Source organism: Tasmannia lanceolata, unplaced genomic scaffold (assembly GCF_043159265.1).
Source record: "Tasmannia lanceolata isolate RefF3 unplaced genomic scaffold, GAP_Taslan_0.1 ptg000037l, whole genome shotgun sequence".
NCBI classification, from domain to species: Eukaryota; Viridiplantae; Streptophyta; class Magnoliopsida; order Canellales; family Winteraceae; genus Tasmannia; species Tasmannia lanceolata.
Genome location: NW_027518714.1, coordinates 61,450,399 through 61,477,094, shown reverse-complemented (window position 1 = coordinate 61,477,094; position 26,696 = coordinate 61,450,399). Strand labels below are relative to the sequence as shown.

The 26,696-nt window shown below is 38.7% G+C and overlaps 2 protein-coding genes and 1 non-coding gene across 6 annotated transcripts; 2 read left to right on the top strand and 1 right to left on the bottom strand.

Annotated features, from left to right (window-relative positions):
- The first annotated feature begins 385 nt into the window (after positions 1–385).
- NEF1 (no exine formation 1) lies at positions 386–18,324 on the top strand. The gene is made up of 5 exons (XM_077371583.1): positions 386–1,760; positions 4,162–4,733; positions 5,229–5,448; positions 16,416–17,758; positions 17,884–18,324. The coding sequence occupies exons 1-4, from the start codon at positions 582–584 to the stop codon at positions 17,727–17,729; spliced, it is 3,285 nt and encodes a 1,094-aa protein (XP_077227698.1). The 5' UTR covers positions 386–581; the 3' UTR covers positions 17,730–17,758; positions 17,884–18,324.
- LOC143862735 (U5 spliceosomal RNA) lies at positions 15,172–15,286 on the top strand. Its single transcript, XR_013240453.1, has one exon. It is a non-coding gene; the product is annotated as a U5 spliceosomal RNA (small nuclear RNA).
- A 1,561-nt stretch (positions 18,325–19,885) lies between the features above and the next one.
- LOC143861700 (uncharacterized) lies at positions 19,886–24,909 on the bottom strand. Of its 4 annotated transcripts, none has more exons than XM_077372576.1 (5): positions 24,697–24,909; positions 23,406–23,675; positions 23,239–23,320; positions 22,282–22,373; positions 19,886–20,669 (listed from the first exon to the last, which is right to left on the bottom strand). In XM_077372576.1, the coding sequence occupies exons 2-5, from the start codon at positions 23,586–23,588 to the stop codon at positions 20,427–20,429; spliced, it is 600 nt and encodes a 199-aa protein (XP_077228691.1). In that variant the 5' UTR covers positions 23,589–23,675; positions 24,697–24,909; the 3' UTR covers positions 19,886–20,426. The 4 variants fall into 4 exon arrangements, with proteins under 4 accessions (XP_077228691.1, XP_077228689.1, XP_077228690.1 ...); XM_077372574.1 differs by having other exon boundaries at positions 23,406–23,611; positions 24,697–24,906; XM_077372575.1 differs by having other exon boundaries at positions 23,406–23,601; positions 24,697–24,906.
- Between the last annotated feature and the right edge of the window lie 1,787 nt (positions 24,910–26,696).

Here is a 26,696-nt window from a genome sequence, read left to right as displayed (position 1 = left end):
TCACTTTCTAACAAATTTTGTCTTATTCATTTAATTCATGAGGTGGCTGTTTTCTCCTGCAAAAGTCAGACCCAAAATGCCCGAGCAAATCCTTTTTAAAGACAATCAACTCTATTCAAGTACCTAGTGGAACTGTTAATTTACAATAACATCCTAAATTAACCTAATTCTTATCATTTTCTTAAAAAAAAAATAAAAAAAAATAAAAAAAATCTGTCGGAAATATTTTTCTTCGCATCCAAACAAAGCCTTAAGAAAAAGGTCTACTACAGAGACACACACAGACCAAAGTCCACGGTTCCCAATCTCCCCTTTTTCTGTGGGTTGATTCTGCGACTCCGAAAATCAAAATCTTTTTACAACACTCTCTCTCTCTCTCTCTCTCTTCCCACAATCAAATAAAACCCTTCCCCCTTTTTCTCTTCCTCGTTTCCATTCTCCCCATGGGCATGAGCAGGAGCAGCAGCAGCAGCAGCAGCGTTACCCTCACCACCTAATCCCTAAAACCAGGACCCCCCTTCTTTCTCACCGATCCAAACCCTAACCCTAACCCTAAACCTAAGCCTAACCCTAGAACAAGCATGATGTTCGACGAATCCCCCCTCACTCGTCCTCTCCCTCACCGCCCCTTCATGTCTTCCATTAGCGCCCCCACCTTCCCCACTTTCACCAACGGAAACCCTAACCCTAACTCTCGTTCTTCCTCCTCCAAAAACGCTAACCCTAGATTTTCCCCTTTCTCCCAAAACCCTAGAATCGCAATCGCTCTAGTCCCCGCCGCCCTCTTCCTCCTCGACCTAGGCGGCTCCCCTGTCGTTGCTACCCTAACCATCGGCCTCATGCTTTCCTACATCCTTGATTCTCTCCGTATCAAATCCGCGTCCTTTTTCGGCCTCTGGTTCTCCCTCCTCGCCTCCCAAACCGCCTTTTTCTTTAATTCATCTCTCTTCCCTTCCCTCCCTCTCTCCCTCCTCGCCCTCGCCCTTTCCGGCCTCACCACTTTCTTAATCGGCGTCTGGTCGTCCCTCCAATTCCGCTGGATCCAGATCGAAAACCCCTCTATAATCCTCGCCCTAGAACGCCTCCTCTTCGCTTGTCTCCCAATCATCGCCCCAGTCCTCTTTACGTGGGCTTCTATATCCTCCGTCGGCCTCACCGATGCCGCCGCCTATTACTTTTCCACATTTTCCATCGTTTTCTATTGGCTTTTCTCCCTCCCCCGCCCTTCCTCTTTTAAACCTAAGCAAGAATTTGGCGGTCCTGGGGCCGAGAATTTCATCCTCGGCCCCCTCGAAAGTTGCCTCCATGCCCTCCACCTCCTTTTCCTTCCCCTCCTCTTTCGAATTGCGTCCCACCACGCAGTCCTCTTCTCTTCTACGGCCTCCATTGCTGATCTTCTCCTCCTCTTTTTCGTCCCATTTCTATTCCTTCTCTATGCGTCTACTCGTGGGGCGCTTTGGTGGGTCACTGGGAATGCACATCAGTTGCAACAGATACGCATTATGAATGGTGCGGTTGCGCTGGTTGTTGTTGTCTTATGTTTGGAAGTTAGAGTTGTGTTTCACTCGTTCGGGCGGTATTTACATGTCCCGCCCCCATGGAATTATGTGCTTGTGACCTTTACGATGCTCGGAGGGGCGTCTGCGGCAGGGGGTTATGCTGTTGGGTTGATCAATGATGCATTTGGTTCAGTGGTTTTCACGACTTTGTCCATCGTGGTCAGTGCAACTGGGGCGATTGTTGTAGGCTTCCCTTTATTGGTATGTGACCTGTCTTTATAACTTTCTGTAATTTGACTTTAATTGAACTTTTCTTTGTTGATGAATGATATGGGTATCTAGTGATTCTGGCAAACTGTATGTCTCTGTAATGCATCTTTTTTATTTTTTAAGATTGATTGCGCTGATCAAATAATCTTTTTCAACATCGATTTTTCATTTATGTAATATTGTTATTCAAATTGTCTACTGAAAATGCTTGGAATGTAGATTTTTTTGCAAGCTAGCCCTCCCCAGACCCCGCAATGGCGGGAGCCTCGTGCACTGGGCCGACCCTTTTTTTTATACAGGGGGTTAAGGGGTTTCACACTTGCTAAATATAGTGAGTCTAAAAATAGTAAGATTGTAATTTTAATGGGTATTGCGTGGGCATTGGGCTTACATATGATAGGCCTTGGGAAAAAGGTAAGGAAGCTGGGCTATGGGGAAAAAAGTACCATAAGTGTTGTGGGCATCCTCACATCTAGGCTAAATAAAGTGCTAATAAAAAAAATAACACATTTCCAATAGTTCAAATGCTCAATAGGAACAAAATTAAATCTAACGTCCGCTAAGATGATTGAATCACATCACATGTGCTGTTTTTCTTGATATACAATTGCAACCAGTTGCTTAAGAATGTATCTTGCAATGGAAAGAGATTGTTGAAATTTTTTGAACAAAGTTTCAAGCACTGAATACTCCATTGAAATTTTATGTAAAAGAGGAACACAGCAAATAAAAAAACAAATTTTTTACAATGAATTGGAACTCAACTTCACATTGACCTTTACCTAGTGTTTGTTGAATGTCTGAATCTATTACTTTTGCAGAGTGTATCATCCTTCCCATCTGCTAATTGATTTTGTTATGGATGGTGGCTGTGAAAAAAATGCCAATTCTTATAAATTTTTGTGGTCCTCTCCTACTACTATGTGCTTCGATTTTTCCCCTTGAATGCTTCTCCTTTCTGTCTGATTTGTAGGTAGCCAAGAATTACATAAAGTTCTGTTAATAGCCATTAAATTTGAATGTTAGCAGTCTCAGGTGGTTTGACCTTTTTGGGAAATTGATAGTTTTGAGTGTATCAGAAGAATTTTTTTAAATGCTAATAACAGCAAGAAAAACTGAGCCAATTGATTATATCTGAGCAGTGTTACCAAGACACGTGGCATAGGTGCCAATTCCCAAATTGTCCTCAAGCATCTGTCCCAGCTAACTTCAAAATTTAAGACTCGTGGAAACCTCAATAAGCTAATGAGCAATATAACTCTGATAGAAAATAATAAAGAGAAATTAGATCTTTGAAAATATCAATTCAATCCAGTAATTGCCAATTAAAAAAATCTAAACTAAGAAAAAATCATTTCATTTATGCAATTATCATTTTCATTTACTATGTCAGCACATAATACTTGCTTCACCCACACATGTCTAGGAGTGTCATTTGTCGTGTCAAGGAGTGTCCAAGAGCCCCAAAGTGTCGGCGCAACAAGAATTTGAAAAGTACGAGTGTCCAGGTAGCTCAGCTTCATAGCAATTTATGTTATGTAAGTTTTGAATGTAAAAAATAGTAGACTTCTCCGTTGCACTTTGCCCTTAAGCTGTATATGCCAGTAGCTATGATTTGGCCGACACTTCGAATTTATTGCCGACTCCCGTGTCCTGCCGTGTCCGACACGACACGCGTGTCCACACGTGTCGACACTCCTTTGGACACTTTTACTTGTAGTGCTGGAAGTGTTCGAGTTAATGTGGGTGTGTGGACATGTTTTTGTACCGTGTCAAGTGTGACATTCTGTTTTTTTATTGAGTATTGTGTTTACCTCATTTAGACAACTCGTATCCATGTCGAAACTGGACACATGTATCCATATCCACAAATTATGATTACATATACTTTCTATTTTAGCCGTGTCCCCGTTTCTAAAGTTTGGGGGTTTGCTGTGTCCGACACTCCGTGTCCGTGTCAACACCCGACACTCGTGTCCGTGTCCACAAATCATAGGCCAGTAGTTATTTTCCTCTTATTTATTTTAGTTTGGATGTGAGCTCTTGGTTAAATCAGTTTATCTTTTTCGTTACTTGTCTGTATGATTATCAAAAGTTCATCCAAAGTTGCAAAAGAGTTTTCTAATTGCATTTTGAAAATGGGCCCTTGATGACCTATCATTTGGATTTTGTGAAACTTCTGTTTTAGGTGCACCATTTTCATCTGCAGGATAGTAATTGGACTATTTATTCTTTTGATAATGTCATCAGTATTACTAAGTTGGAAGCTGCTATTAATTATTCTTCAATAAATATTTCAGTTGGAAACTGCTTCTATATTGTAGGAGAAACTCCAGTGCTAACCTTAATGGGTTTATTGTAACACTTACATTGTTTATCATCATTTGTGCAGTTCCTTCCGCTTCCCTTATTATCTGGATTTTGTCTAGCTCAGTTTTTTACACGGAAGAGCTTGCCATCATATTTTGCATTTGTTGTATTTGCGAGCTTGATGGTCACATGGTTTGTTGTGCATAATTTCTGGGATCTCAATATTTGGTTGGCTGATATGGCTCTGAAATCCTTCTGTAAGCTGATTGTTGTTAGTGTAGTCATGGCAATGGCAGTTCCAGGATTTGCTCTTCTCCCATCAAAATTCCATTTTGTGACTGAACTTGGCCTTATCAGCCATGCATTACTACTTTGCTACATAGAGAATCGCTTTTTTAACTATACCGGCATATATTATTTCGGATTCGAAGGTGATGTGATCTATCCGAGCTACATGGTTATCTTGACTACCTTTTTGGGCTTAGCTTTGGTGAGAAGATTGGTCGTGGACCATCGGATTGGACCAAAAGCAGTTTGGATTTTGACGTGTCTATATTCTTCAAAGTTAGCTATGCTTTTTATTACATCCAAATCTGTTCTATGGGTATCAGCTGTTCTTCTGTTGGCCATTTCTCCTCCATTGCTTCTTTACAAGTAAGAACTAAACTACCTTTAGTTTATTTGGTTTCTTCATGCATCTTTTTAGGGCTTAACATGTTCTTGCTTGCTGTCTGAATTCAGCTTTTGAACTGAATGTCAATTCTGCATTCAATATGTGGACCAAGGTTTTAAATTTCGGTTCAAAATTTCAGCCGAAATGCTGAAATTTCGGCTGAAATTTGGTATAAAATTCAAAAAAATTCAGAAAAGTATGAATTTTGGGCCGAAATTTTGGCCAATATATTAAATTCTGGAAAAAATAAAATAAAAATTAAATTTGACCAAAATTTCGGCCGAAATTACTGAAATTTCATCCGAAATCCTAGACCGACACCTACCAACACCGAAACAGGGTGTACTTGAACAGGGTACTTTCTGTGTCGGTCCCGTCCGAAATCCGAAATTTCGGATTTTGGCTGAAATTTAAATCATGATATGGATTGCTGCTTTCAGTTTGTTCACTTTTTTTTCTTGCTTGAAAATTTGCAGGGACAGGTCAAGAGTGGCTTCAAAAATGAAGTCTTGGCAAGGATTTGCACATGCTGGTGTGATTGCTTTATCTGCCTGGCTTTGCCGTGAAACAATTTTTGAGGCGCTACAATGGTGGAATGGAAGACCTCCATCTGATGGTTTGCTTTTGGGATTCTATATTCTTTTGACGGGATTGGCTTGCATACCAATAGTCGCACTCCACTTTTCCCATGTCCAGGTACTAAATTTCTTCAGCCTTCAACTCTACTAGTGTATGCGACTATGTGCATGATACTTTGAAGTCTGAACTGTTATCATTTGGCAACACCTGACTTTAATTCCTGCAAGTTGTACAGTGCTGTCGGGTATGAACATCTTTTAAAGTAAAAGGGTGTCAGCTTTTGAATCATGAGCTTTATGTTTCCAAGTTTATTGACTATTCGAGAGACATGGCCTTAAAATTTTCACAAAAGTCTTATCCATAATAAATAATAAAAGATGGGTTATTATAATGTGTATTTAGGATGAGTGTTTTTTGAGGAATGATGTTATCTGACGTCTTAGCACTTTGCGCCATTTGTCTTGGATTATGGGGCAACACCTGAGGGTAGATGTTGTTGGGAACCACGCCTTTGAGGAGGTGTTTCTTATTGTCTATATCTGATGCAATAATGGTATTGCCAGTCTAAGACATCCATAATGGTCTTCTGGTTTGGGCTTAGGAAAGGTCAGCAAATAACCCACACAAGGAGGTGTAAAGCTCTTCACCAAATTTGAAAATTTGTACCGAAAGTTCAAAGAATTTTTAAAGTGGCAAACAAATGTAAACATTATCAACATCTTACTAGATTGCCGTAGTTTACTACTATTTTCTTTCAAAAGAAGAATAACCACATTAGAAACTATTGAAAGCAGGACCGAGCTGTGAAAGTATGAAAAAAATGGAAATTTCTGTGAGTCTTTTTTCCAAGTTGTGAAATTTTCTCTTCATGGTTGTGGGATGAATCTTGAGGACTTTCCATAGTAGTGGTGGTGGATCTGAACAGTTTAAATTTTGGATGAAGTTGAAAGTTGTTCAACAAGTTTTTTTTCAATGCATTGACTTTCCTTTGATGCCATTTTTGTTCTTGCACTATTATCCCTTGTCAAGTTGATCATATTCACAGGGAACTTACTATAGTAAACGACATGTATGTTGTAGTTCTGATTGTATTGCTGATAATTGGTTACGTTTAGATTCCTCCTAAATAGTTTTCAGAAGCCTTTGCACACATGGTTTTTGGATTTCTCTCTGACTCATTCAAGCCAATTTGAAAATTGAGACTTAGTTGATTCAATGAAAAATATGTAAACAATGAAAGGAAAAAAATAATAATGAAAGAATGATAAAGGAATTACAATTAAAAACAAATGAGAAAGGAATCCTGAAATTATAAAGGAATTGAAAGAACATAATGGAAATAGTAGGGACCTATGTTTTACTTAATTTACTCTTGCTACAAAATTTAGGTTAGCCAACTGTTGATGCATTGCTATTGTTGAGTGTGACCGCCCATTTGAAGGACTTGTTACTTAGTCAGTAAATCTAGAAACTATTTAGATTTTAGCCTATTAAATAGTTAATAAACTTATAAATGAACCATTCAAAAAAAAAAAAAACTTATATATGAAAGAATTACCAGCGTATATAACTGAAAGATTCGCCAACGTATATAACATATACGCAAGCAATTGTCTTCACATTGTTGAGTAACTTGGACTTATAGAATCCTTTTAAAAGCACATTCTCTCAGTTTAGTATGTGCTTCATGTGAACTGTGAAGAGTGGTGGAAACTGTGAGTCTAATGTTTATCTATTGGGACAAGGTACACTGAATTTAGCTTGTTTCTCTTGCTTGTTCAGAGTTAGTTTAGTGTTTAGATGTGTGGTAGATTTATGTATTAGTGGGACCATCCTAGGGTCTATGTACTAATTTTTTATGTGTCTTTTAGGTTCCTTTCAAGCCCTTAAGTTATTGAAGGCGTACAACACTCTTTTCGCACTAATATTACTTCGTTTCAGGGGCCCAAATTGTAACATAAGGGAGTCATTGTAATTGTGGGACTTGAAGTGGGTTAATTTCCATGATGAGTTAGGAGTCCTATTGAGTTTGAAGCATAGTAGCTGAAACTCCTTGGGCAGGTGGGAAACTCGTTTCCCCTAAAATGCGTTTCACAAAGGTGGGAAACTCGTTTCCCCTAAAAGGTCAGAAACTCGTTTCCGAAATGCATGAGAAAAATATAAGAAACTCGTGAGAAACGTATGGAAACCCTATAGAAAACGTATGTGAAACGTGTGGGAAATATGTGTGAAACTCACGAAAATCATTAAAAAAAAAAAACCCACAAAAAAAATTGTGGAATAGATATTAAAAAAAAACGAACAGTATATACCATAACAAAAACTAAAAGTAAGAAATATCCAAATAGAAATTTGAACTTAACAAAATTTAAATCTTCAAAACCATATATTTCATGTTTTCCTTCTGTTTTACATGCATTTTCATTGACGTTTCTCTATTGTTTCTGAAACGTTTCTAATGTGTTTTCTAAGACATTTCTCGTGTGGTTTTTTTTTATTGTTTTCCCGTTTCTTGTTTCCCCTCTATATTTTTCTTGCGTTTCCGTTTCCTGTTTCGCTTCTCGAATCCATTTCCCACCCTGGCAACTGGGACTTTTAAGCACCCTAGTTTACTCGTAGTAGGGAGAGCCTATGTAGTAGGAGTTTTATTTCACCGAGGAATGAGTAGTTAAGAATTATATGGGTCGTAATTAGACTGGGAGTTGTTTTCCCACAGGGACTAAGTGTCTTTTTTCTCGATTTTATGTTGGCTCTGAAAACACATGAGTGAACAAAAATTGATGCTTTCTTATATTGATTGGGTGTAATGCTTTTTCTGAAGCGTGATGCTTCAAATTAGGTTAATTTTCTAGCCACAAACTCTTATTTTTCTTTCATCTTCTCCTCTCTTTCCTCCCCTTTTCTCCTATCCTTCTCCCTTCTCGCATCATTTTCACTTCTACCCCCTCTGTCACCCCCACGGGTGGCTTCATAAGTTGTCCTCTTCTCTCTCATTCCCTCTGGTTGGGTTCATAAACTATCCTCCAAAGGGAGCGTTGCTAGCCACTATATGGGTCCTTTTGAAGGAGAAAACGCTTTAATTTTCAAAAAAGCTACCGAAGGCTCGTATTTTATCTACATGAAGAATATTTCGACTATTATCTTGGGGACTTTACCTTGCTTTAAATTCCTCTTTAACATTGATCTCACATGGTGCCATAAGAAGATTTGCTCAAGGATAGGATGGAAGCCGTCTCCCTCAGCTAGACCTGTCCAAATTCAACCTGAACCACTGAAGCTAAATTTTGACGGATCAAGATTTTCTCAAGTTTGTCTCATTGAGGATTCCACTATCTTCTTCCAAAGAACTTAAATTTCCTTCCGCCAAGTACAATCCGAGCATCGGGTCTTAACTACGGCGCCCTTCATTGCCAAGTACAATGTAGAGAAGAAAGGATGTAGCACACTTGCCTCTTAGTAAGCTGATTACATGTAAATCACACTCACTCTCACTCAAGAAAAGATAAATAAGTAAGATTCCTAAGGTCTCTCAAGAACTATCAAAGGTCAAGGCACAAGAGAGAAGGGGAGAGTGATTTCCTTGTTAGAATGTAGTAACTATCCTTATAAATGCTCAAGGAATGTTAGGTTTAATCATTAATCATGTTTCCTAAGGCTCAAGTGTTGATATATATAGGGGAGTCAAAGATATGGCATTTTTAGACTCCCCAACAGTCGTCTCGGAATTTTCGCATGGAATTCCGAGATGACTGTTGCCCCCTTATTTTTTTCAAACAAAAGCTTTATCGGAGTTCCGAGAAAATGTCTCACCTTGGAATTCCGAGAAGGCTATTTTCAGCATATTCTCAGTTTAAGTTGCTGATTTGATTTGGCCTTCGGAATTCACTTCTATGTTGTTAAATGGAATGTCATGTGGGTCCAAAATACTAAGGACACCACCATGATCATTCACTTGTTCAATTAGGTTCGATTTAGATTGGTTTTAGCTTCTCTTTTGTGCCTTTAACCTAGCTAGTACATGATTGACCATTACATTCTAAATGTGGCTTGGTCTTCAACTTTTGATGGCACTTTGGAGATGCTTTGACTCATCTTCTATCAACTCCATCGATGCTTGAGCATAGCTTTGGCCTTTGAGTTGATTTTCGTCTTTTGGGCTTGAATTCGATCTTGCCTTTTTAGCACTTGCACTTCCATTGAAGTTAGCAATACATTGTTCTTGCTCCTTATTATTTCTTTCTTTTTTGTTAATTTTTTGAATAATTATTATTGTGCTTCATAGATGACATGGAGTTCCATTCCAAGTGGTCGATACCATATATGGGGCACTTGCATCATGACTAGGGCTATTGATGTGGAGGGCCACCACTTGCATGGGCCGTGCCCTACGTTGCATGGATTCTTTGCCCCCCTATGCCGAATCCGTGTCGACACGTCTCCGCATCCGAATCAGACATGGATTCACGGGACACACCTGGATTCTTGTTGTAGCCGTGTCCTGCACGAATCCTGTTTTTCTCGGGCGAATCCGATTCATCGTTGTCTATTTTGAAATGCGAATCCTATATATTTTCCCTTTAAACTTATTTTCTTTTGAACTTTTTTTTATATGAAAGCACAACCCGTACTCTTTTAATAAAAACCATAGTGCCTCGACCCTCGAACATCGACCCCCTTCCTCCTTCAACTCTTTTAATACAAAACTTGCCTCAACCCTCTACCCTCAAATTTTTTATGAATATGTATGCGCGCGCGCGCACACATACACACACACACACACACACACACACACACACACACACACACACATATATATATATATATATATATATATATATATATATATATATATATATATATAGAGAGAGAGAGAGAGAGAGAGAGAGAGAGAGAGAGAGAGAGAGAGAGAGAGAACGGTTCCTACACATATGTGTAGATAAGTTATCTACACTAGCTTAAAATACAGTGGGGGCCACATTATTTGGGTGATCCAAACCATTCATTTTTAAGGCCCTCACATAGATAGGGTGTCCACAAAAAATCAGATCCATAGGATCATCCTAACCATTCGAACTGTGGAGGCAAAAAATGGACTAATTTGTGAAGGTTTAAAGACATCCATTTTACCTCCACAAATCGTAGGGTTGGGATGATCCTATGGATCTGATTTTTTGTAGACACCCTATCTATGTGAGGGCCTTTAAAATGGATGGCTTGGATCACCCAAACAATGTGGGCCCCCACTGTATTTTAAGCTAGTGTGTAGGAACCGTTTTCTCATATATATATATATATATATATATATATATATATATATATATATATATATATATATATATATATATATATATATATATATAGAGAGAGAGAGAGAGAGAGAGAGAGAGAGAGAGAGAGAGAGAGAGAAAACGGTTCCTACACATGTGTAGAGAGTTCTCTACACACTAGCTTAAAATACAGTGGGGACCCACATTGTTTGGGTGATCCAAGCCATCCATTTTAAAGGCCCTCACATAGATAGGGTGTCTACAAAAAATCAGATCCATAGGATCATCCCAACCCTACGATTTGTGGAGGTAAAATGGATGTCTTTAAACCTTCACAAATTAGTCCATTGTTTGCCTCCACAGTTCGAATGGTTAGGATGATCCTATGGATCTGATTTTTTGTGGACACCCTATCTATGTGAGGGCCTTAAAAATGAATGGTTTGGATCACCCAAATAATGTGGCCCCCACTGTATTTTAAGCTAGTGTGTAGATAACTTATCTACACATATGTGTAGGAACCGTTTTCTCATATATATATATATATATATATATATATATATATATATATATGAGAGCATTTCCTACACACTTGTGTAGGTAAGTTACCTACACACTACCTTAAAATACAGTGGAGGCCCACATTGTTTGGGTGATCCAAACAATTCATTTGAATGGTCATCACATAGATACGGTGTCCACAAAAAATCAGATCCATAGGATCATCCCAACCCTACGATTTGTGGAGGTAAAATGGACGTGTATAAACCTTCACAAATAAGTCCATTTTTTGCCTCCATAGTTTGAATGGTTAGGATGATCCTATGGATCTGATTTTTTGTGGACACCCTATCTATGTGGGGACCATTCAAATGAATGGTTTGGATCACCCAAACAATGTGGGCCCCCACTGTATTTTAAGGTAGTGTGTAGGTAACTTACCTACACAAGTGTGTAGGAAATGTTCTCTCTCTCTCTCTCTCTCTCTCTCTCTATATATATATATATATATATATATATATATATATATAAATTTTAAATTTTGAAAATTTTATTTTATTTAAAAATTACCGAATCCGAATCCTACTTTTGGGGGTTTGCCAAATCCGACACCTCGAATCCGTGTAAGATCCCTACACGCGAATCTGAATCCATGCAACACTGGCCGTGCCTGAGTCATTGAAATTGGACAATCCTAATTGTCATTGTGTTCACGGTCTAGCAATCCATACTTTTGATTTGTCTACCACCCACCTGCCCATCCATTATGGATGTGCCCCACTAATTGCAGGCATTGTTCTAAATGTGAAACAACCAACATGTTTCAGTTTCTATGCCATCGAAACAAATAGTCGAGATGTATAGATTTCAGTGATGTTCTGGTCATGTCGACCGAAACACTTCCACTTTACTATGTAAATTACCGAACTTAGGTCGACATGTCGAAATTTTGCCCGAAGTGCATGCATAAGCTTGATCTTGCACATTTGTGCTTAGTAAGTTCTTATTTTATGTTTTTTTTTGCTTGCTTCTTCAATTATGGTGCAAATACATCAACTAATTGTTGATTTGATGCATCTGCAGATGGATTAGTGCATGAATTTTCATTTTTATGGATTTACAGTTTTGAAAAACTGGGAAACTATACCTTCGAATTAAAACTAATTCGAAGGTATTTGCATGATAGCTTGTAATTTTAGTAGATATGAGTTTTTTTTCTTTCAGTGTACCAATTGATGGAGTTAGATTTATTTTTCATTTTGGAAATTAATTACTTTATTTATTTTTGTTAAAAAAAATAAGAATATGAAAAATTATATTTTCAAAAAAATAAAATTTATCAAATATACATGTTAGCTTCTAATTTTTTATGACTTACTTTTGCACGGTCTATCGATTAGTAGTGTCGAATTTTTTTAATTTTAAAAATTAATTATTTTTCTTAGTCTTGTTAGAAAATCCTACTCCTTCGTTATGCTGCACTTCTGATATTAATGAATAGGGTGACTTTTTCTCTCTATATATTTTGTGTTTATTTATTCATATGTATGTGGTTTACATTTTCAGTTTAATGGGTCTTACTATTCCAGACATGCGCTACGATGCATGCCATTATGTGTTTTTTAATCTTGTTAAACCATTATGGTCAGTTTTCTTGCTTGTGTGATGGTTTCTAAGTGTGCATGTGTACTTATTTTAGCATTTATGAAGTTTCATGTCATTTGCTTGCATTTCCATAAACCTCCTTGTTTTATAGGATTTCCACCAAAATTTATGATCAAGACCAACATATTTCCATTTCCATGGACCATGGCGGGTGACATGCATATCGAAATTGAAATTTAAAATCTAGATTGCAGATGGAGCTTCAATAATCATGAAGTACTTTCTAATGTCAGAGAATCTATGTTTTCTTCTACTGCTGCTATAGCTTTAAGGTTACAAACTTTAATAGAAACTAAAGTTCATATGTTGGGAGCCAATTGTAGCTTTCGATCACCATCATGAATTCAATTAAGTAGCAAGTAGTGCACCTCACCTCTTGGCCACCAAAGTTTTTAGTTGCTTCCCGCCACTAAAGTGCTATCAATTCTCTTTTTCCAAATCCATGAGAAAATTCCATGAGATGTGATCATATGGAGCACCAATTTAACTAGTTGCACAGGTCATGACATAATTTTCATCCAACAAGGTGTTGAAATTTAACCAAACTTCTTGTGCAACAAGAGCCACAAAGGTAGGGTGTGTAAGTTTTTTATTCCTTTCCACAAAGGCGCATGCCATTCTCTATCGTGGCCCCGATTGTTATGGTGAGCCTTGAGCGAGGTTTATCATATAGAGCTAGCAAGAGAGAAGAAATGAAAAAGGTGAATTGGACAGCTAGACCTCCAAAGTGGATGGAGGAGCCTCAACTTTTATGTGATGATCAATGTTCAATACTTGTACTGAACATAGAATTTGCCCAAGACAAGAGCTTGGTTTCTGCAAGAGCTTGAGAGGCCTTTGAAAATGTGATTCACTATGGCTCTGTTCACTTGTTTTCCGGGGAAAGGAAAAGAAAAGGTTTCCCGGGAATCTGACGTGGCATTAGGAAAAGAAATCCAGGGAAACTGTGCTGGAAAAGGTTTCCCGCGCCTCTTCATTTGCGCAGGAACTGTGCAGGAAAAGGTTTCCCGAGAAAGTCCTTGCCCACCTTTTTTCACTAGTTTTCCTGGGAAAGCAAATCCCACCAAAATAAAGGGAAAAGGAATCTCACACTTGTGAGAAAAGACTCATTTCCACATCATTTTTTCCAATTTCCATGTCAGATGTGACATTTTCCAACTAGGCTCCTTCAAAATCCCGTGAAAACAAGTGAACATGCGAATTTTAGCTTTTTCGGGAAAAAAGGGCGTGTTTTCCCGGGATTTGGTCTCCTGGGAACGCAAGTGAACAGAGCCTATCTACCTTTAACTACCCATTGTGGAGAGAAAGGACCAATGGAGAAAGAGTTAACTTTCTATCGGGGAAAAAGATCACTCTCGTCAAGGCTTCATTGTTGAATCTTCCCACTTATTCTAGTAAATCTCGAGAAACTAAGATCCAATACTATTCCTATACCAAAAATGGTTTAGAACTAGAAAAAGAGATTTTCTTTACTTTTCACGCTATGCAAAACTCACCCAAACCTAGTTGTTTAAAGGTTTGAACAAATTTTCCAAAAATAGATTCAGATCTATAGCGCCTAAGCTGCCTTTAAATCTCATATCCAGCTTAGTCTTGGCCATAGTTATCATAAACTTAGTTGGATGGGAAGCTCGTTTCCCCGGTATCAGAAACTTAGTAGGATGGGAAGCTCATTTCCCCGGGAACTCGCGTTGGAAGCTAAGTTCTTCTCGCTTCCCAAATTTACAGTATTTCTTGTTCGCTTATTACACGCTTCATGTTGACTTTCATTGATGCTTCCCACACATCTTATCACTTTCTTTCGAGCCTCTCGATTCCCACATTTCTCTTTTCTAAACCTCTTGGTTCCCACATTCGCTTCTCGCACTCGCTTCCCACTCTGGTAACTATGCTCTTAACAATCCACAAAAAAATAAATCAAATCTTGAATCTTGGGATCAAGTTGTTCTATAAATCCGATACTTGAGATTAGCTCAATATACAACGAAATCAATTCCATCAATTATATAGGCATCTTGTTGTGGAAGAGATATCTTCTTTCTCACAGAGGCGCATTGGGGATTTTCCTTTCCCACTCCTCCTAGAGTGTTAGGTTTTGTTGGATGATGGCATTGCGAAAGATTAACACTATACCTCTTGCAAAGAAGTTTTGGTTGGTGAATTGACGCTTCATTTGCAGGGAAGCTGAGTTGAGTATCAATCTTCTTATCCATTGTTAGATGATGAGGGAATTTTGGACATCAATTCTAAAGTAGCTCTGAGTGGGTTCTTTGTTTTGGGTTGTCTATCTGCTTATGGAGGGATGATGGTGTCCTTCCCTAGGATCGGTTTGTATTGTCTATAACTTCTTTCAAGGTAACATCATCATTTGGAAAGAACAAAATTGTAGGATCTCTGAGGACAAAATTTCATTGGTGACAAATACATGTTTGGTACTATTCTTTTGCCTTTTACTAAAAGAATACAATGTGCTCGCCACAATAAGAGGCATACACTTATTTTTGAAGGGTCTCCAGGAACATGTAAGCATAGTAGTATTTCCATAAAAAAAACAAAAAACAAATACATGTTTGGTTAAAGTCTTTCGAACTTCGAAGTGAATTAGGTGTTTTTTTTTTGTCCACATTATGGAAGAATGATTATATCAGCATCTAAGGAAAAGAGGCCAAAAACCCATGGTCTGTGCCTCTTTCATGGTAGCATTGGTCACTTGGAAAGATATTATCTTTTGAGGATTAAGCTTCCATGCTGACAGATTTGTTTAGAAATCAAAATGGATTAGTTCAGTTTTGGGATTGGAAGGGAGTTTTGATGCTTTACTATGCAAGATCCCTTTTAGAAAGTGGAAGGAAATCATAAATGGGAAGCTTATTTTTATCTTTCAAAAAAAAAAAAGCATGGTGACCAAAGGAGAAAAAAGTCGACAGATGGAAATCTTTGCTACGGTATCATTAAGTCGAACTTTGATAGATGGAAATCTTTGCTCGAGTAGATGGTCTGTTTAGAGATGACAAAGGGGAGCTTGTGAAGGGCTCTCAGGTCTTATTGATATTAAGAATTCAAATGAGGCTGAGGAACCCACCCTTGGTTGTCCATCTGTTTTGTGACGAATTTGATGGAATTTATGAGTTGAAGCCTTTAAGTTTGACTCATTCAAAATCTGTTTCTCTCTCTCTCTCTCTCTCTCTCTCTCTCTCTCTCTGTGAAAAGTAACAATTTTATTAATAACAATGCAAGGGTTACAATCATGGGGACAAGATGATGTCCCTCCAATAATAACAGCAACTAATCCAACCCCAGGCTATTCAACTTATTGTACATTAGCTTTACAGTCTCATCAGATTTGCCACTCTTTGATTTGTGTCCTTCCTGCAATAAACTCGACTTTGTGTAGTAGAGGTAAATTTCCTGGCACTGCCACAGCCATAGAGTATGCAGTCTTTTAATGTTGTCCTCTAATTGTACATTAGCTTTACAATCATATTAACATCAAGTTACCATTATATGATTTATGTTAACTTCCTTGTAACAATAAACTTTAATTTGGCGGAATGGCTTCCTAAATATTATTGTAGATGACTGTGATTGTCCTGTGTAGTTTTGTTCAAGAAAATTGTTTGCTCCTAACAACATTTTCTCTTCTCTGTGCAGTCTGCCAAGAGATTCCTAGTGCTAGTGGTGGCTACAGGTCTGCTATTTATTCTTATGCAACCGCCAATTCCTCTGTCATGGGCATTCAACTCAGACATGATTAGAGCAGCCCATCAATCTGCCGATGACATCACAATTTATGGTTTTGTGGCTTCAAAGCCCTCATGGCCATCATGGTTACTCATCACAACAATATTACTTACATTGGCCGCAGTAACGTCCATCATTCCTATCAAATATATCGTCGAGTTGAGAGCATTTTATGCTGTTGGTGTTGGGATTACGTTGGGGATTTACATATGTGCAGAATATTTTCTCCAGGCAACAATTCTGCATGCCCTTCTCGTTGCAACCATCGTCTGTGCATCCGTCTTTTTAATCTTCACCCACCTCCCTTCGGCTTCAAGTACAAGACTCCTGCCATGGGTGTTTGCTCTCTTGGTAGCACTCTTCCCGGTCACATACCTATTGGAGGGTCAGTTAAGAGTGAAAAACATCGGAGAAGGTGAAGGGGACAAGCTCACTACATTATTAGCAATTGAAGGGGCGAGGATGTCACTGTTGGGGCTATATGCCTCATTGTTTATGCTAATTGCGTTGGAGATAAAGTTTGAATTGGCATCACTTATGCGTGAGAAAGCCCTTGACAGAGGAGTGCAAAATCAGATGGGTCGGAGTTCTGGGTTCCCACCAAAACTAAGGCTTGTCCAACAGCGAAAGGCTTCTACTGCGCCGTCCTTCACTGTCAAGAGGTTGGCTGCCGAGGGTGCTTGGATGCCGGCAGTGGGCAATGTCTCCACAATCTTGTGCTTTGCCATATGCTTGATCTTGAATATCAATTTCACAGGCGGCTCAAACCGTGCGATATTCTTTCTGGCGCCGATCTTGCTGCTACTCAATCAAGATACAGATTTTATTGCCGGGTTTGGAGACAGGCAACGGTATTTTCCGGTGACGGTCGTTATCTCAGGCTACTTGGTTTTGAGTGCTCTGTATAGAATATTCATGGAAGTGTGGCATGGGGATGTTGGATGGGGCTTGGAGATTGGTGGGCCAGGGTGGTTCTTTGCGGTTAAAAATTTGGCACTTCTTATTCTTACTTTGCCAAATCACATCCTCTTCAACCGTTTTATGTGGGATTACGCAAAGCAAACCGATGCTATGCTGTTGCTGACCATGCCCCTTAATTTACCATCCATTATAATTACGGATATCATCACAGTAAAGGTCTTGGGGTTGTTAGGAGTTATTTATTCTCTGGCCCAATACTTGATATCAAGGCAGATAAGAATCGCGGGCATGAAGTATATATGAACGAGGCTAGACCTCTGAGGGATACACAGGTACCCCTCCATTGTTTTGGATGTCCTTTTTTTAGTATCACTTTAGTCATGTTTGTATAATAAATTGTTACCTTTCAAAAAAATCACTTGCCATGTTTCTGATCCCTTCAATTCCTCTTTTGCAGCTACTTTACATTGTTCATTTGGGGCGGCGGGAAATTGTGGTGAGAAGGGGAGCTAATCTGTCTTCTGAGCTGGGCAGAGATTCATTTGTGAAGCTGTATTTTTAACTAGAGAGTATTAGGCGGGTTCGGCTTCCATGTTGATTCGACCGGTTCTGAATTTTGTTGGCACAGCCTTTTTTGTAAACTTAAAAAGACAATATGGTGAGCTGTTTAAGAGGATTATTCTGTGCATTGTCGATCCAGTCTTAACCACCCTTGCCAACAGAAGGGAAGATTTAAAGTCTTCCCATTTGTACGAGCCATAGTTTGAACAGGTAAAATTTCTATGCAACCCTTGTCATTGAATAATTTTAAATATGATTTAGCAAAGAATTTCAAACAAAATGTTGTTAATGTATGCAGTCAAGTAACTGGTTTGAATAGGGTATAGAATTCTCATAATCGTTCTGCATCTCAACATGCTCATTGACAACTCTATATTGGTAAGGACACCCCCTACCATTATTCTACTCCATTAACAAATGCCACTTACCACTATTCTATGAGGTAAGTTCCAGGGGTCTAACAAGGCCTGTCTCCTTCTGTTGACTACGCGCGGCACTACTATACGAGGTAACTTCCTACAACCAATCAGAGCCACAGGTGTTTTGCTCCACTCTATTTCTTCTCTCAACACAATTTCATCAAATGTCATCAGCAGTTTTCTCTCTGCCTCCATTGTAATTTTTATTCCTCTACGATGAATGACCATGCAATGGTAAGGTTGCTCCATTGTGAGACCTGGTGGTCACGGGTTCGAGTCACGGAAACATCCTCTCTGCAAAGCAGGGGTAAGTCTGTGTACATCTAGCTCTCCCCAGACCCCGCAATGATGAGAGCCCGCCTTTTACAATGAAAGACCGCCGAATTTAAGCAATAGCCACTTCGTTTGAAGTTACATATGAAATTGTGTGAATTGCCTACAGCTAACGTCAATGGGGCCCGTTCTGCACGGGTGTTCCTTGTAGCCATCCTTACAACTGGCTGATAGCCGGCAAGGTGAGGAGAGAAAGGACGAAGTGAGTGAAATAAGATGGAAGAAGGAAACACATAGCTCTGTTTTGATACTTGAGCATTCTTTGGGCTAGTAAAGTCCACTGAGGGGGGTAGGATTTTAAAACCCTGGTAAAGCCTAGTCCAAGTGTCCAAGTCCCTGTTTGGCGAGAGAGAGAGAGAGAGAGAGAGAGAGAGAGAGAGAGAGAGAGAGAGGGGATTATCTATGAAATTTCATTTGGGTTATTTCATAGGAAAGATACGTGATGTCATGTAACTCGACAAGCAATTATTACACTTGTTTCTTATGCAGTAGTTTTCAGGAATTCCGATATTACAGTGGCAACTAAGCACCGTAAAGTTGAAGGTAGGTGTTTTTTTTCCCTTGGAGATTTCCCAAACAGAGCTAAAGCATGGAGGCCAAAGAGCTGCAGGAGATTGAAGTGCCAATCTTTTCCTCTGTTTTCTTTATCTCCATCTTCTCCCTTCCGCCCTTTTGGCCTATGACCATAAATTGGCAGACCAAAACAGGTTCTCATCTGTGGCTAGCATTTGGTTAAGACAATTTTTCACCCTCTCCAGCTAACAATTTTAGATAGGCTGGGCGGCACAAATATTTGAGAAACCCATCGTGTCATACCGAACCAGGAGAGATGAATTATAGCATTTGTAACTTGTTGAAGGAAAGTAGTTAGTGGTATCAATGGACTAAGACAGTAATTAATTAACCAGGTTTCAGTACAACTGTTTGGATCCATATCCATATAGTGGCCCAGACTTACCCACAAAATCTGATGGGGAGTCCTAGATCCGAATGAAGGGCACTAATGTACGAAAATATCTTTCATACTTACAAACGTTTCATTTTCGATGACAATTCTCCTCTCAAGTTTCTTCATCTTCCCCTACCCTCCACTAACCCTAAGCCCAAGATCACGAACTAGACTTGGAAAGTAAGATCAGAAGAGGATTAGGAAAAAGATCCTATCCATAATGGATCTAAATAGATAACGACCAAGACATGAGTGGATAAGCTCATGCCCCTAAAAGTAAACAACTATTCACCAACTCCACCAGTTTACTGCTCATGGAGTTGGTTAAATACATCCCCTTAAAATTTCAGGTTCTCAATCTTACAAATGCCAATGAAAAGGTCCAGATTGAGGGAATTTAATGATATCATCAGCTCCCGTCCATGTTTAATAACAGATTTTACTCTATTTTATGGCAGAAACAAAACAGCAGGCCCAACAAACCTAGTTACTGAAAATGGCTGCCCAAAAATGGCAGAGATGATCATCAGTAAGGGTAATCGAATTAGTAATCACCCGTATAAAAGAAAATGGAAAATAAATTTTCCAGCCACCCCTCTCACTCACAAAAACTTTTCAGCAGAGATGATATATCATCAGAAGTAACATCCATCTACCACATTTTCAGATGCATCTTTTCTTCTGGAATCCTTCCATGAAAGCCTTGAGCATATGTTTTGAATTCATAGATTGGGAGGGTCAGGAAGTCGCTCCGGGTAGATAGATGCGATGGATGCTTGTGAGGGAGAGATTTTCTCGGCAAGTGGGGCACTTCTTTTGGAGGCAGATGGCATTGGAAATGCAAGGTTTGCAGAAGACATGGCCACACACAGTTGAAGTCTCCTCCTTCATGGTGTCCATACAGATTGAGCATCTCAGTTTAACTTCCTCCTGTTCTTCCATTAGGCGGTTGCCACTCGATGCCTGCCTGAATTTCTTCTGCTGCGTTCATGTTAACATAAGCACTCTGAAGATGCTAAAATGATTGACTAGAAAGCTTTCGTTTATAATAGGGGTGAAGCAGTGCCCCAAAATCATTTTAGGCCCTTACTGTTTTGGATTTTGAGAACTGATTATGAGTCCAAAACTGACTCTTCGACTCAAATTTATATTTAATTTTGAGTCCAATAATCAGTTTTGGACACTCAAAATCCAAAAAACGTACACAAACGAAATGCATGAACAAAATTTTCAAGTAAAGTAAAGAAGGAACGTGCTCAAAATGTCATGTCATCAAAATCCAACATGAAGCATGTAATAAGACTCACTAGAAGAAAACAAGAAGTGTTTTATTGCAAGGGAGAAAGGTTATTGTAGGTTTGGGATTACTAGTAAAGAGGATTTCAATGCTAAATTATAATTACAAGCTTTAGGGATCTATAGTTTTACATATTTTATTCATGTAGATTTATGTTGAAGTTTTTGGAAAGAGACCTACATAAGTTTTAGTTTTATTTAAAGCTTCATGAACTTTTACGTGTTTTAAATACACTGCAATATTATCAACAAGAGAAACCACTTCTAAGGAAGAAAAATCACCAAAATAGAAAGAGTACTCTTAATTAAAAGAAGGCACGTGAGTAGCGTGCTATCCCTGAATTTAGGAAGCAAGAAGAATTTAGCATCCAAAGCCTAAGAAGCTTCCGGTACTATAAATGGGGTGCACTACCAGGGCACAAACCTTGCCAATGATTTTTAGTCATGTGTCCTGGTTGCTTCGAAGAGCAACCGAGTGATAGTTCACCTGGTTGAGCAACCAGATTCGTGGCAAAAAAATCATTCCCATCCCAGGGAGGGCATGCTGATTATGAGTTCCCATATTGTTTTTTTTTTTTTCTGAAAGACTGGCAGTAATTTTATTACAGATATCAAATTTACAACAAGGAAAACAACCAGCTAATCCCCTATCATTTTGACATTTTCCATAAAAATACAAACACATCACTCCAAAAACTATAATAATGGAATCAAAGAGGCAATTAAATCCCCATCAGAGGCCATCAGGCATAAGAACTATAATGTTGAAAAGAATATCTTGACTCGGTGTGGTTTAGAATTATTAAACAGTAACCTTCTCCCAAAGTGGGGCTGCTTACATGAAAGATTTTTTTTTTTCCACCCATGACCCTTATGTGATAGTGGCTCGTAAGAAGAATAATGGTGACCGGATCAATTGTAAATAGAAATGTCAGAAAGTAGGAGAGTAGGAGAAGGTAGGGTCTAGCGGTTCAAAAGTTGGGCTCAGAAGAGAACATGACCAAGGTATAAAGGAAGTCTACTTCCTGTGAATCAATGATTTATGTGGTCAGATTCAAATTTTCATTGCTCAGGCAAGCCAAAGGAGTTTTAATTGACTTGATAGGGTACAACTGGGACTCAGGCAAGGTTCAAAAGGGAATTCACTCAGGCGAGCTGACGATTGATTTAGCGAGGTGTGTGTGTGTGTGTTTCCTTTGGTCTAACAAAGTTCTGACAATGCCAACAAATCCAAAAATTACCAAATATTTTCTGCCAACTGCAGGGACCTAGATATGCAACAGTAAGAGTTACGCACCTTGAAGCATTTCCAAGCCAGTGAAGGGTCTTCAACTCCATCATCCAACATATATATTGGGCTACTTGGATTCCCAGAAAACTCGTTATGAGCTGCCATGGCACTGAATAAATGAGAAAATGCATATGGTAAAAGTAGAAGGAACTCATTCCATTAGTTTAAACTATTGCGAAACCAGTCCATATATGGAACTCACGCCATGGTAAACAGATTCTCAAGGATGCCTTCGGATGATATTAGCCAAATGGCAATTTTAGTGTAGCTTGAGCCTTTTCAGATTGCGGTTATGTGTAAACATCAAAAAGGCCCATATTGCAATTTGGGTGTGCATCCAAAAGTCCAAAAGCACCCCATAATGGAGATTGTTCGGCATGGGGATAACTTTAATCTCCCGGCAAGAAGAGGTGTAGCTGTCAGATAGAGTTCAATAATTTGTGCTCCCAGACTAATCCTTAATTTTTTGTATGTTCTCATATGATCGATACTTAAGCAAATCTTCTAGCAAGGGTCCCACTCTCACCTCAAACTTGTAATTTTTAGATGCTTCAGAGCACAGACCCCAAAACAATCCATATCCTACCTTTTTATTGCTGATCCTGTATGTACTGCCCTCAGTAACTAATGACTCGCAGCAATCATAAATAATTAATGGGGAAATGAAAAGGGCCACCGAAATAAACCACTAAGCTACAATAAAGTGGCATTCTTTCTCCAGGCACCACGCAAATAATGGGTCTTAGATTGGCAGCAAACCCAACTAATGATATTAGTTGTCAACAGATTTATTTAACTACTGGATTCAAAGAGAGATGATGAAACTAGTGGTAAATTCCTTTTATCTTTTATCATAGAACCAAAATCATATACCAAGTCACGAATAATTCGAGAAAGGAAAACAGACATGAGAATTGTCAAATGAAAAATGTAGTCGTTCATCAGAAAGAATGTGAAAAATACCTCTGAGCCCAAGCCGAAGTTCTAAATCTTCATCAGAAATGACAGGTACCCATGAACTCACACGAGGGAAAAACCTTAGCCTCTGTTCAAGGCAGGAGTCAGAAATCCAGATGGAATTAGCGGAAAAATAAGAATAGGAAGACTTATTAGTAGGCTTCAGGGTATACCTCAGTGGAAGACATAGGAGAGAATATTTGCACATCATCATCATCATCTTCAATATCAATAAGATCAGGGATGCCCCTTCCAAAGTTAGTACTCAATATATTTACACCTTTTGGGGGTGAACACGGTCCTAGTCTTAGCTCAAGATCTTGGATGGCCTTCCAGTTTGATCTCTGTCTATGCATGACTAGTAGGGTTCTGCAATTGTCTTTGTATAAGAAATGTAATCCATAGTAAGTTTAAATGGGCTGAAAATGCAACCCGAGTACCAACTAAACACACAATCAGTTCAATTAGGAGAACATATGATGCTGAAATCAAACACACAAAAATAGAAGAAGCAGCAAAAGTAACAAAGAGCAAACTAGCCATCTAGGACCCATTAAAGGGAAAAAAGAAAATAATAGACAACAGCAATTTGCAGAAGAAATGCCATAAAAAAACGAAGAGATGCTCCAAGTCTAAAAACAAGACAAAACTGAATATTTTTGGGGTTAAAAATACGAAAAATTGAAAAGAGAAAAAATCAGGGACTAAAATGAACACCAACTACTTAAAAGAAAAGGAAAGAAAGGCCAAAATCCAAACAGAGAAACGCAATTTGCAAAGTTCAATGGAATGAAATAACAACAAATTTTTGTTAGGACTTCCTAAATATTAAATGATCAGAAACTCTATTTCAAAAACCTAATCTCCACCCATCAAAACAAACTAAGAAACAGGGTCCTTCGGCTTTTAATCACCATAAAAAGTAGAATATAGCAGACCCAAACCGCAAAAAACTGAAAATTATTACTGATTTATCTTTGCATGTATCAAAACTGAAATATTCGGAATCGAACAGAAAAATAAATAAAAGAAAAAAAAATAAAACCCGAAACTATGAGCTTAAGATTCGTTACAAGAAAAAAGAAAAAAAATGGTAAACCCTAATGCAATTTTGAAATTCAATTGACTGAATAAAAAGAAGAAGAAGACGAGATAAGATCAGAAAGTTCTACAGTGATCTGAAACCTCAACTTCACGCAGAAATAGTAAAACTAAATCCACAAAAGAACAGAAAAAGAAGAACAAAAGGATCTGAAACCCTGTTTCAAAACCCTAAGATAATACGAGCTGAAAAACAAAATCCGAGCCGAGAAACGAGTCCATCTGGCATCCGATCTCTATAAAAATGTCAAAACACCGAAATTTGCTGCAAAAAAAATCAAAACCCTAACAAAAATGGGGAAAAACAAAATGTTGCCACGATCCATGAAAAAAATCAAATCCTTTCGGACAGATTGTTCTTACCTGCTCCAAATCGCCGATCGGCTATCAGAAATCAGCGATCTGGGACCGATCACGGTAGAAATTCGAGAAACAAAACAAAAACTAGAGAGAAGAACATAAAAACCCTAACCAGGCTGAAATGGAAAAAAAACGAAGCATCAGCAATCGAATAATAAAATAATAATAAAAAGGATATACTGATTAAATAAAGGGAAATGATATATTTTTCCCCTTTTCTTCCCTGGACCACACCTTGTAGGGTAAAAGAAGCAGTTATAACTTATAATTCATAAATACACTATGGTTGGTGGCCCACGGAAGAAAAGAGGACGAATATATCATTTCCCTTAAGAATAAAAAATTACCTCTTAATGGTGTTTTTAATTTGATTGTAAAAAGATCTAAACACGCTTTGTTTCAGGATTGTATCAAACGCCGCCACGTGCACAGAATTAGGGAATTTTTGTAACGAAATATGTTTGATATTGACATGTGGCTCAAAACAGAAGGCTGTTAGAGAACGCTCATGTCTTTCTACCAGATTTGAGACTAGACCTGGCAAACTTGTGGCCGGGCCGAGTTTCACCCAACCCGTACTGGTACAGGTCGTACCGACACAGGTAAAAAATGACCCGTAAACCCGTACCCCACCCGTACGGGCCGGGTGGATTTTTTTTTTTTGGGGGCTGTTTTTATTCCCACACTATAATAGGAATATAGGATGATCCAAACCATCCATGTGATGAGCTACAACGTAAATAGGTTGTGCCCAAAAAATCATTTCCACAGGATAATCCTAGCCCTTTGATCTATGGAGGAATTGCATATAATTATTTATAGAAAACTCTACTCATCGGAGGGGTAGGATATCCTATGGAAACGATTTTTGGGGCACAACGTTGTGTTCCATCACATGGACGGTTTAGATCATCCTATGATGTGGTTAGTACAATACTTTTTGAAAAGTACAGAACTATAAGGGCTTACACCATATAAAATCTTGATCATTTGGGTTTTTACGGCCACCCGTGGGTCCACCCGGCTCGCCCGTATGGGCTTGGTCTGGGTCACTAAATTAGTGACTCGTAGAATTAGAACTGAGCCCTTACGGGCCTGGTCCAGGTCACTAAATTAGTCTCATAGAATCAAAACTGGGCCGGGCCGAGTGGACCCGTGGGTCTAGGTCACTTTTTGCCATGTCTACTTGAGACTATGGGAGTCGGAGCAAAAATTTTGTGTAGGGGCCAATGGGCCCAAATGGCCCGCTGGATCTAAGGATCCAAACGTTAATGGATAGGATTTGGGTATAGCAATTGGAAACCATGTCATTGGATCAATATCCTAAGGTCCAAAATAATTTTGGAATGTGACCCAGTAGCATCTTAGATCCGAATGGAGGGCACCAATGTATGAAATTACCCTTCTTACTTTCATCCGTTTATGTCTATTTATTAATTTCGCAGCGGTTTGCAATGGGATACAAAACCACACATACGAAAAATGCACGTTTATGCAAAATTTCAAAGGGATTAAAAGCCGTAACAGTGTTGGCAAACATGGTTGGTTCAAATCCTTTTCAAAACCCTTGTTTGAATCTCCACAGATTACATGAATAATGGGTCAACACATTTAAGTTGTTGCCTGTCTTCGATAGGAATGTGACTTTGACGGGAGAAAGCACATAAATCTTGTAGTGAAGATGATAGCCTGTAGTGGTATCCTGAATAGTTGTGGTGGGATAAACTCAAGAATCAAATGAAGGTGGCTTGATGCTAGAATGACTAATTTTGTTTAACAGATAAAGTTACTCCCAGATTGTCGATGAATATGATGGTATTCTAAATTCTTCCTGTAAGACATCTGAAGCTTACAATTTGGTTTGATAGCTAATATAACCCAGTTTTTGGGCTTTGGTGGTTTTTTGTTTATTTATTTTTGCATGAGGGAGGGCCAATGGGAGGGCCAATAGTTCTTTCATTGCAGACTATGTAATTTTTCAAAAGAAGAAAAAAATTCCATAT